This window comes from Glycine max, chromosome 16 (genome assembly GCF_000004515.6).
Source record: "Glycine max cultivar Williams 82 chromosome 16, Glycine_max_v4.0, whole genome shotgun sequence".
Classification (NCBI taxonomy): domain Eukaryota; kingdom Viridiplantae; phylum Streptophyta; class Magnoliopsida; order Fabales; family Fabaceae; genus Glycine; species Glycine max.
The window spans coordinates 6590654-6602991 of record NC_038252.2 but is presented as its reverse complement, the minus strand read 5'-3'; the positions used below and the strand labels follow the sequence as shown (position 1 = coordinate 6602991).

At 31.0% G+C, this 12338-nt stretch overlaps 1 protein-coding gene and 1 pseudogene across 2 annotated transcripts; one reads left to right on the top strand and one right to left on the bottom strand.

Annotated features, from left to right (window-relative positions):
* Positions 1 to 1061: 1061 nt before the first annotated feature.
* On the top strand, positions 1062 to 6832 carry LOC100798231 (two-component response regulator-like APRR9). Of its 2 annotated transcripts, none has more exons than XM_003547640.5 (3): positions 1062 to 2042; positions 3622 to 3849; positions 6273 to 6832. In XM_003547640.5, the coding sequence occupies exons 1-3, from the start codon at positions 1230 to 1232 to the stop codon at positions 6294 to 6296; spliced, it is 1065 nt and encodes a 354-aa protein (XP_003547688.2). In that variant the 5' UTR covers positions 1062 to 1229; the 3' UTR covers positions 6297 to 6832. The 2 variants fall into 2 exon arrangements, with proteins under 2 accessions (XP_003547688.2, XP_006599067.1); XM_006599004.4 differs by having other exon boundaries at positions 3619 to 3849.
* Positions 6833 to 8256: 1424 nt separating this feature from the next.
* On the bottom strand, positions 8257 to 11835 carry LOC106796396 (GDSL esterase/lipase 1-like; annotated as a pseudogene).
* Between the last annotated feature and the right edge of the window lie 503 nt (positions 11836 to 12338).

Here is a 12338-nt window from a genome sequence, read left to right as displayed (position 1 = left end):
GGCACTCCTTCTAGTTATGATACAAGTTATTTATAACTGTTTAAAACTTTAAATTATTTTAAGAAAGGTCAATGGAACATATTTGTGTGGGTTGTGTTGTGACACATAGAGCTGCTGCTGTTTTGTATCCCACGGCAGACCAAAAGCGAAGGGAAAAAGGGCGGGAAGGTGGGACCCACCCTGCACTTTTCTCGTGTAAGTCCTCGTTACTCTTTCTCAGTCTCTCCTAATTCTAATTGTATGCAAACTAATTCATTTATCATTGTTCATTATTCATTATTCAATTCACATGACTCCTTCACCAACAACAAATTAATATCAATAGTAATGACAACAAGAACCTATCAAAAATGGGGATGATTGCATCTCAATATTAAAGAATAGCTTTTCAACAACTATTTTCTTAATTAACATCCAATTTAAATATAAATTGGCATAGTACCGTCTAAGTAATATAGACCAATTTAATGACGTAATCATCATTTACACTCCTATTAATAGTTAATATTTTCTTAATCGGATTTGAAATCTATTCTTATCAGTTATTAACACAAACATCATGTGAATACTACAGCACGAATATTGAATAATTTTTTTTATACAAAAATTGCTATACTAAATATTCATTTTTTTTTTGTATTTGATATCCGTTGCTTTTAAAACAATGGTGGCATAAATTTATTTTTAGTATTTTTAAAAGTTAAATTAATATAAGCAAAATTCTACAATAATTAATCAATTATATATATATATATATATATATACATATTTAGACTATTAAAAATATACACATATTTATCAATGAAATTAAACTAAAAATATCAATATTTTTTTATTTAAATTTAATTTATGCACATTATATTATATTAATCACAATCTCAAATATAAGGAGAAAAAAGAGATAATAATTAACAGTTGGAGAGAGTAACGTAATCTAGAGTGCCAATAAGGTAAGCAAAAGCTTTATACTTTTTTAACACTTGCACAAATTCCCTCCAAACCCAATCTATCACCTCATCTCTTCCAAAAACGAAATCCAGATAACATTAGAATCCACTCTCCGAACCAATCACAGCCCTCCACGTGTCGTACGGGCAACACGTCACATCATCCCTTGATGTTTCCGCGAAAAGTCGTCACCTTTTTGCTCACTTTTTCATTCAGCCAGAAACTGAAACTCCAACAAAAAGACCCAAAGAGTGTGTTTTTGCGCATTCATTCATTTGGTGATGTGCAACAAGAACAGTCCTTCTTCTTCGGACATTCAAGCAACCTCTATTATGAAGAGGACGCGGAAGCCGAATAGAAGGTATCATCATAATACCACTTCTTCCTCTTCCTCTTCTTCTTCTTCTTCTTCTTCTTCTTCTTCCTCCACGACGTCGTTTAAGCCGCACCGGCGCGGGAACAGAACCAAGACGCGGAAGCCCAAGTTTGTCAGCCTGCGGCTTCAGTTATCCGATCCTAAGAAAAAGATGAAAACAACCCAGCCCAAGCCCAAGCCCAAGCCCAAGCCTAAGGCCCAACAACAAGAACAGCAGCAGCAACAGCCGCAGCTGAATCTCTTCCCTCTCCATCCGGACCACCATGACATGCACGAGGAGCAGAACGTGGCGCTTCTCTTTAGCTCCGATGGTGGGGCCACACTCAACGGACTACTGGAGGAGGAGACGACTACGACGGAGGAAGGGTCGATGTCGGTGCTGACGTGTCCGGCGGAGGACACCGGGAACTGGCTGGTACGGAAGGCGATGCGGCGGAGGGAGAGCGAGGAGGGGAGTGAAGAGCGTTGGGTGTGCTACTCGGAGGTGGTGGAGGAGAAGAAGGAGGCCATGGAGGAGGTCACGAGTTATTGCGTCACGGGGGAAACGAAGACGAAGACGAAAACGCCGTCGTTTGGATTGTTGTCGTTGAAGCTGGATCACCAGGGGATATTGAATGCATGGTCTGATAAAGGCTCTCTCTACGTCGCGGCGGAGGAGGAGGAGGAGGGGGGCCCACAGACTGTCCCTGACATATTCAATGGTTTCCTTTTTCATAATGTAAGTTTTTTCACTTCACTCAATCATTATTTCATGGGTTAATTGTTTTGTTATAAAATAATTATTTTTGAAATCATAATATTTGTTATGTATGTCCCAGGATTGTGATATGCCGAAGGATTGTGTTGGAAAAAATGTGTAAAAATTTTTATATTGTCCATGTGCATAACTTTTTTCATTTTTTTTTATAATTTGGCAATTATTGATTTTTGTCCTTACGCTTTTAAATTAAAACCCTCACTTTATGTTTTGCATTTTTTTAAATACCCAAACTTTCGTCACATGGGTTTTGCCCCTTTTTGGACAAAGGCTATGTTTGGTTTCCTTCAACTTATTCAGGGTTGTGATATGTTTGATTTTCTTCAAAAGTAAATTTGCACAAAAATATTTGGCTTGAAAGTTTGAAACCAACAAGTTTGAAGTTTCAGTTGAAAAGTAATATCAAGACTGCTTTACAAATTTTAATTTAAACATGCACTGAGTAATTATACATAGATCTACTTGGATTGGCCTGATGGTGAGGGTTGAATAGATGCATGAGGAATTAAATTCGATCTTTATTGCTGTCAAAAACCGTAATTATACTGAAACTTAGTAGAGTAAGACTCATCAAAGTTTGAGCATTTAAAAATTATAGGGACAAAAAGTAGAAATTTCAATTTCGCGGGAATGAAAAAACATGATTAACCCTTTTTTAATTTGTGTGAATATTTTATCAATCATGTTATATGTTGGATCGCTAGATATGGAGAGATCACATAGACGGAGAGTAAAAAAATGAGGATGAGTCACGGTAGATTGTCACTGATTTGCTTTTAAGATTTGGTGGGCGCGTGTGAAGTACAGTTAGTTTATTTATTTATTTGTGTGTCGGATTGCGCCTTAGTTGAATTTTATAATGACGAGGGATCGATTTGGTATTCATAACTTTTTTGGGTCAACTTTGCGGTAAAGGGTGTGCTTCTATTATGATTTTTATTGGGGTACATTGTAGAGCTTTTCTTTTTTTGATTTTCTTACCTGGTTTGGAAGCATTGGCCTGAGGTAGATGAGCATGACCCAATTAAGTTACTCCCTCTGTTCACACCTAATTACTTAATTCATCAAAATTAAAAAAAATAATTAATTTAAATAATAATAAGAAATTTATCTTAAATTTTTAATTTTTTTAAAAACTATCTTAGTCATTAATATTTCTCTCTCTTCTATTGATTTAATGTGGGATGTTTTAAATCTAAAAATAATTAATACAAGTAATATTATATATTAAATCTTTTAAAAATAAACAATCACTATTTCAAACTTGTCTTATAAATATAAATGATGAGAGTAGTTGTGGTGAGAGGGGTTGGGCACTGTGCACATATGTATCGATCATAATTAATGAATAATAATTAACCGTCAGAAAGGTAGATGCATGTTGGAGGGTTACCAGAAATTGATAGCTAGCTTTCAATGGAATGGCTAGATACTAGAGAATTTTATTTTTAGGTTGGGGTAGTATGCATGGACACATAAATATGTGATGTGAATGTGATGCTCTCACTCTCTGTTAATGGGTTAGTTGGTTTTAAAACAGGTTGCATGGGACGGGTTGGGGAGTGGTGGTGTTGTTGGGAATGCATGGAATGTTCCTGAAAATTGTGGGGCTAACAAGACTAATGTGAAGGAAGAAATGGGTTGGAAGTTGGGGCAGAGAGAGGCAAGTTTGCAGAGATACAAGGAGAAGAGGCAAAGCAGGCTCTTCTATAAGAAAATCCGTTATGAAGTTCGCAAGCTGAATGCTGAGAAACGGCCCAGGATGAAGGTACTATTCCCTATTTTTATTGTTACTTTGCAAGAGTTTGGTTGCTTCTATTCTTTTTGATCCGTAGGAATTGAATACGGTAACATTCACAACAAACTGAGATAGACTCTCTTGGTTGGTTGCTTCTATTCTATTGTTATGTAACTTCATCAGAAAGTGTTACTTTTTTTTTTGAAAAAAAATAGAAAGACGTTATGACCCTATATTAAAAGTTGTTTTAACAACAGAATAAATGAGTTTTTAGTTTAACCAATGGTAGTAATAATATGAAGGATGTTAACATACACATGAATAGGTGGAGGTTAGAAATCCCTGTGTGTGTATGTATTGGCTACAAATTCTTGATGTAGGACATTTGATGTTGGAAAAAAACATCTTCATGCCCTCGGTTATATTGATTGCAAAGATATATAATAAATTTAATCTATGTTTTGTCCATTAGGCATTAGGAATTCCTCTTTGGCCTAGGGTATATAAGACACAGTTACTTCATAATTGACTAATTTAGTGTGTTTGAACTAAGCTATTTTGTATTCAATATAGAAAATCAAAATCTTGCAAAGAGATTGAAGAAAGAAAAAAAGTAGGTATCTTCTAAACTTTAGCAAATCCAAACACACATGCATACTCATAAATTGTCAAAGTTTCAACATTTGCTTCATGAAACAATTGCTTATTTAATGACATACAAAACTATATTAATCTTTAACAGACACTCTAATTTATTTATAAAGATACATAAAAATGCATCTTTTTCTTGAGACAAATTTTGATGAAAGCTTTTGTATTGAGCTTATGGGTTGCCTAACATCCATTAATTCTATACCAAGAAAAAAAAGCTCATTTGATTTCTCTCTTTAGACGAATGGAAAAAATTCTTAACATATGAAAATCATACTATTGAAAGATTTTCAGATTCAAGAATTTACCTTACACAGTGTAAACATATTTTATAAAGTCATATGTGCCAATTTCCCTACCCTATAGACTTCTATGTACTAATGCTAGGTAGTTCTAGTTGCTATTAAGCAAATAGGGAAAATGTATCAAATACTTACTATGTATGTATTCCATACTATTGAGTATGACTAGATGGAGCATATAGGGGAAAATAAGGAGGGGGAAGTGTTAAATTAAAATTGTTCTGTTCAAGCTCCTGGGATTTAGGCTCACCTGATCCTAACTCCTAAGGTAGAGATCGAGAGAACTACAAGAGTTGCAGTGAGTAATGAGTTGAAAGTGGTATTTGCAATGCTACTTTAATGCTCAAATCAATAATATGTACAAGGAAAACATGTTTCTGGGATTTGATTGTTACTTGTGTTTGTCCATATTCATAGTACGACCTTCAACCACATGATCCATTTATCGATAAGTGAGACCTAAAACAAATTTTAAAATATATTTTTTACTTTGAATGTGTTGGACCTTTTTACTAACATATTTGACCTTTTTATCAACATATGAGATCTTTTTTATTTTATAAATACTAATAACAAATATTTTTTTGCTGGTGGGCCCAAAGCATAAGTTTTAGTTGTTTTGTCCTTGGGTCGACTCTTATCAATCATGGTCTTGTGATGATAGGATAGGGATATAATGTTACTCATGATTGATGGGAGGGAGGAATGCTTAGTGGTGAAGGTAACGATTTTGAGAATGTGGTCCTATCTTGTTTGGGCCAATTGGCATGTCCCCATGTGATGAGAGGTGGGCATGGTCTAGTTCCTAAGATTAGAAATATGTTGCTGACAGTAGCCTATAAGTCGTAACAGTACCAGCATTAGAGATCTCATGTAGTAGTGCAGTAATTTTTTTTTTAATATAAATGCAAATTTGATCAAGTGGAAATTAACTAGCATACCTAGCTTGTTTCCATCAACCCGGTTAAGAATGCATTTATTTATTTATTGAGACTGTTTGGAAAGAATTTCATTATATGGCTTTCTGTTTTTGATATAATTTATTACTTTCTTCGGTACAGTCAAGAGTGAATTTTAATAATTTTTTTATAAGTGAAGGTGGACTACTAAAAAAAATGAGAAATTCTAGCAACATTTTATTTCTTACACATTTTCTTATTGGATGAAAACCATGTCGGTTTAATTTTTCATTTGGTGAGTCCTATTCTGAAACTAGTGATACTCACATGAATTCTAATTCTAAACCAATAAAATATAGTGTATTGTAAAAAGAGGATTAGAGAATGTGTTGATAGCATTATTATAAAGGATTAGAGGATTAGAGAATGTGTTGCTAGCAGTATTAAAACAAGATTTTGGGTGCTATACTTATTTGCTCGTTTGTCTAATTAAAAATGGGTTTAAAACATATGAAACTACTCATTCCTATTCTGGACATGCTGAACAACTTGGTCTCCCTGAACACTTCTGAAATGAATTTCTTTTTGTTACATTTTGCAGGGACGATTTGTGAAGAGGGAATGACAAGTGTAGAAGGATAGACACGGTTGATAATAAGAATGTTGTCATATTACAGCGTTGGAATAGAAGTTTTCGTGCCTTTGGTTTTGGGTAGTGCTGGGAAGCTTTTTCTTGATGGATACGATATAATTAATTATGCAATGTAAAATCCCAGTGGTACAAATATGAACACCCCGGGAAAATCTATATTCAGCTGCTGTGCGACACAACATGTAAGGGGCAGTTTCTAGACCTTTGATTGAATGAGTTTGACAAAGTTTTCACATGTGTTTTGATCTCAATCCAAGGCTTTAGAAACAGTCAAAAGCATGTTGTACAAGTACAACTACCAAAAAAATGTATAGGTTGTTCTAAAGACTTGTACAAATTCTCTCACAAAATTTAAATATTTGGAACATCAAACGAACTGGAAATTGAAACATTAGTCAGATCGTCAACACTAGGGGAGTGATCTCTAGGAGGAAGTGTTGTGTGACTACAACCTCCCACTGATATATCTTGGCATAAAATGAAATAAAAATAATGAGTGCATGAATGAATATTCTTTACTGTCATGTTTCATTGTAAATGAAGTTTTATTTTCAGTCAAATTTTTAGTTGAATTCGGTGTTTATGAAATTAAAGAGTAGAAGGGGAAGCAATAATATGCAACTAGATTGTTCTGTTGATTTTAACAGCTATTTTTTTAATATTAAACAATATCTGATTAAAGGAAATAATATTTATATAAAGGTGAATGTGAAATTTACCATTATATTGTACACGACAGAAATGTAAGAACTAAAAAATTGTCTTTTTCTTCTAAAGTAATTTTATATCTCTATTATTGTTTAGTTTTTTTTCTTTCCATATTTGACATTTGAAGTTTGTTTGTTAACATTCTTTTTTACAATTTATTCGTTCTAAGATGATCAATAGATTTATGAAGAGAATTTCGTTAAATGAGAGAATTCTACTGTTCTAAAAAGAGTAACATTACTCAAATTTTTGGTCTGGCATCAAGCATTAGTCTTTGTTTTTTTCTAAAGATAATTTATTGTTGATTTAAATATTTTTTGATCTCTGTTAAATATATAGTTTTTTTTTTTTTTTGCTTATTTTGATTTTTATAATGGCACGCTGTTCTGAAAGTATATTGTTTCATTAATCCATCAAGATGTCACAATTATAACAGCTGATTACATTGTTCAATTTATTTATTTATTAGTACATAGAACAATTGCATAAACAATAAACTATAAACTAATTTTTATTGTTTACCAAAAGAGGTGAAAACTGTTTTAAAATGATGTAAAAAACCAAATCAGTCCAATTTTTGTAAAATACGTTTTCATTTAGAAATTACATTTTAAAATGAATACTAGAAATTGACAATCACCCGAACAGGACCTTAATTAACATGGTTGGATTATTCTTCAAATAGTGTTTTGAGATTGTATGGGCCAGTAATTCTTTGGTTTCCACTCCACATAATAAGCTGGGAAATAATCTGATCAACCCTTTCAGTGGGATGAATGGAGTCAAAGAAAACATAATCTCTAGGATTCTCACATAACTCGTAATCTTTCACTGTTCTTTTACCTCCGAAACTGTAATCTCTCCTGTAAGGGTGACAAGAATCCCAAAGTTGTCTAAATACACCGGATCTATGGTCAGGAGTAAGATCAAATAGTCACATGATATCATTCAACAAATGTTACCAGTCATATTTGACAAGATCCAAGTGAAAAAGAACGAAAGCTTAGAGACATTCTCAAGAATCTTAATTGCTGAATACTCAAACTAATTTAAAGGTCCATATCAAATATTTTTTTATTTTTGTAATTTTAATTAAAGAAATTAGTACATTTTCAGCTACACCTCAATATATTGAGAAAATATGTATTTCGTGAGAGATTCTTTCTAGATTTCTTGTTGAACCAATTTCAGACTTATCAAAATTGAACCCGCTCCTAATATAATAAAGATCACATCAAAGGGCCACTGCCACAGCATGTCACACCGCCTTCTTTTAACCCTTTACAACAAATTAAGGCACTAAAATCAGAACAGAGATATGAGATTAAATTTTCACTTACTGTAAATATCCGCAGTTACATAACATTACACCTACCATATTTTGAAGGGTTGTTTATAAGATCAAATGATAAGTTACAAAAATCAACATATGAATATTAATATCCTTTTAGGTGTTTCTTTAACTTCTCAAGTTCCACAGAAAGCACACTGTTATGTAGTTTGGCTAGTGCTGAAGCTTCTTCCACGCAGGAACCTTCAGATCCATTTACTGGTGCCTTGACCAATGGAATACAACCCAAAACTGACTGGTTAAGAACCCCAAATTTCCTCCCTCCTTTCTTGTGAATCCCCTAATGTAATTAATGTTTCCGATTATATAAATCAATATTTAAAATGGTATAATTAATTTGTATCAAGTTGAACCTCTGATACTTGAATGTAGAAGTTTAGGGTATGTTCCGGTAATCTTATCCAGAAATACTTTTAAGAAAAGAAAATAAGAAGAAAAAAATAAAATTATTTTTCTCGTAAATTTAAATTTACTTAATTATACATAGGTTAATTTATAAAAATTCTCTCATCTTTTAGAAGTTATACTAGAAAATTTCTACAAATTAGTTTATACATAAACTAATTTTAGTTTATGAAAAAACTCATTATTTTTTCATTTTTTTAGAAGTGTTTTTGGATAGGTTTATCCAAACAAACCTTTAAGTAGCCTCTAATATATACCTTGATCACAGTTGTAAGGTTACCAACAACCATGTCGACATATTTCTCAGCAGTAAAGACACTCGAATTTTCTGTAAGAGAGACTAAATATCATTGGTTCCAATGTTAATCAAGTAAACAGCTTTGGCCAGAAGAGTTGTGGTTTCTGCATCTCCTAGTTCCTGCCTCAATACCTAGCTGACTTTCTTGAAATAACTTAGTTGAGTTCTCAGATCTATCACCTGGAAATTAAATACCAAAACATATAGATGCCATAGGCTTATGCATGCACTTGGAAATAAATTAGTTAATGCCTAAGTCAAAAGAGTACAACAATATTCAATTTCATCCTTAATTAATTAATAATATAGTTCTGCTCCTATTTATATGATTAAGTTTGAAATGATATATATTTCTTTTTATAAGACTCAATCTATAATATTTTTTGTATTAATTATTTTTAGACTAAAAATACCTCTAATTTAAAGAAGAGATAAAATATAATGATAAATAATTAGAAGAGAAAAAAAATATTAATTAATTACCGATATAGTTCTGAAAAAAATTATTAATTTAAGATAAATTTATTATTATCAATTAATTAATCATTTTTTTTAATCTTAACAAGTTAGATAATTGAGTCTTATATAAAAGAATAAGAGTAAGAGTAATATACAACAGACCACTCCTTGATGAGTTTCAACCAAAGGCCCAGCTCCAGCTGATGCAAAAATGACTCCATGAACGTATCCTTGAAAACCAGGAAATAGATATGGTGGGCTTAGAGGCAACTTAGCATACTTACCTGCAATAAAGTTCTGATATTATTAGTATGGTATTGCTAGGTGTTAATTAATTAAGCTCATAGAACAAAAACTATTATATATATACCTATGAAATCTGGAATCACCCGACCATCAGAAAATCTACCACTTGAATAATTGAGGAAGGTTTATGTTAGAAAATTAATTATAGAGATTAAATATGATTTGGATTTAAAAGTTCTTACTAATTCTCTTGATAAATTAGAAATGTATGACATTCATGTACTTTAATAATTTTTTTGACAAGTTAGAAATGTGTAATATTAATAAAAATTATCATATTCTATTTTCTTAACAGTTTTTTCATATGGAGAGTAATTTGCCTGATTATCAGCAGTGGTATTGCTGTAATTATTGTTTCCAACATCAAATAATGAATCTCCAAAAACAAATAATGCTGCAGCGTGTTCTTTTGGGTGGCGTATATCACTTAGGCAGCAAGTTATGCCATAGCTGCTTACGAAAAGAACTAGGAAACAGAAACTGATGAATTTTGGGCTTGCCATCTGAGTTTCACTTCAATTTTCCAATGAACTCAATGATAATTAAGCAACTTGTGTTTATATAGGACATTTGTGACCACATGCAAAATGAAAACCAAATTTCCTGCATTATCTTAATAATTTAATTATTAAAAATGTATTGTGGAAATTTCTTCTGCATGTGAGACTTTTAAGACAAGAATACAGTGTACAAATCGTATATATTAACATTAGCATAGTTGAACAACGACGAGATATATCAAGCCTATGAAGACTAAATATCAAACCATATCTCTAATGAGAAATAAGAAATCATATATAGTTAAGGTATATTTAATAATAACCATCACTGCTTAAATAACATAATTATTTTTTTTATTCAGTGAAAAAAAAATAACAAATAAATTTAAAACACATGAAAAACGCAATTTAATTAATCTAAAAGTTTGATGCAGTAAAAAGAATTAATCTAAAAGTTTGATAAACATCAAAATTTTAAATTCAGTAATAGCATTGACTTTAGGCGACAACATTACCTCTCTGCCCCCTTCTTTTTTTTATTTTTTATTTTTATTTGTTAGAGCTCGAATTTCTATTTCAACGATGTTAGTTTTTAAAATTGATTTTATTTTTAAATATATATTTCCAGATCAAATATACATAACACTTTTTAAATTTAATTCTTAACAGCGTGTTTTCTTTATTTTTTTTAAAAAAGTAATTACCTATTTATATAAGTTATTTTAAAAGAATTTTAAAAAAAGTGATTTATCCAAATTTAAATGTTACAGCATGCATTAAGTGTCCATTTTTTAAACCAATAGAACAACTTATTAGATAACGATGACGAATGGGGTATGGTAAATTGGCAATTGCAAGCTCAGATAGAAAGTTTCGATAAATGATATTCTCCTCTTCCTGATTTAAACCCAGTTTGGAAAGCCAATCCAAAAGTTCATTCCTGATTTAAAACATTACTTTGACAAGAGTAGAAGAGTTCTACGCAATGTTCAGAAGAAAAAAAAAAGTGTCCTACGAATATCAGCAAAAGATTTCACAAATTGCTGAATATAGACATGTCTTGTCCTCCATGTTGCGGTGAAGAAAACATAAATCAAAATGATTTGATTAATTCCAGATTTTTAAAACTCATATTAATATACGAATTTTGAAAAAAAAATATTAAATATACGTGGATTAGCAACTACTATCGCCTATGACTATTGACTAGCTTTATACAATGAACTAAGTTTGAAAATTGAAAATACAAAATAAAAGATAGCATAGTCAATCAACCAAAATTTAAAAGATAGTTATACAAAAATAAAAAAAAACCAAAACAATAGAAAAAAAGATAGGATAGGTGACATTTACATGTCTTTCTTTTCAACATACAATATATGTTGACATTTGTTTCGTACAGATAATATATGTTGATATAAAAATATAAAATGCAATATATCTAATATAATTTCATTACCTCTAATACCAATACTCTTTCAGACACTTTCTTTTCAATATTTTATGTGATTAAATTAAGAGATAAAATCATTAATGATAAATAAGACCTATCAAATCATCAAGCAAGTAGTGAAAAGAAAATGTGAGAGAGAGATAGAGTTTTGTTGACATTTCTCTAATTTAAAATGTTAATGTAATTTTAGATAAATTGTTGCTCGGGTTAAATCTAAATTCCCCTACTTGATTTCATAAAATAATAAAAAATATTCATCCCAATATTTCATTTTATATACTGCGTATATAATATAGTTTATATATATAAAAAATTTAAATTTATTTAGATATAAAAGAAAAACTTGTAATAATTTACTTCAGTGAGAGTATAATAAAAAATAATAATAATTAATGAAAGATTCACTTATTTTAAGAGTAACTCTTTAAGAGTTATTTTTCATTTTCATCATTTAATTTTTTTAAGATATAATAATTATAATAAGTAATTAATCTTAATCATTAAATAATGATAGAACGTGTAACCATAAGTTTTA

Coding starts and splice junctions, on each gene's coding strand:
- LOC100798231 (XM_006599004.4), top strand. CDS start 1,230: ATGTGCAACAAGAACAGTCCTTCTTCTTCGGACATTCAAGCAACCTCT. Junction 2,043..3,618: donor ATGGTTTCCTTTTTCATAAT/GTAAGTTTTTTC, acceptor TTGGTTTTAAAA/CAGGTTGCATGGGACGGGTT. Junction 3,850..6,272: donor AGAAACGGCCCAGGATGAAG/GTACTATTCCCT, acceptor TACATTTTGCAG/GGACGATTTGTGAAGAGGGA.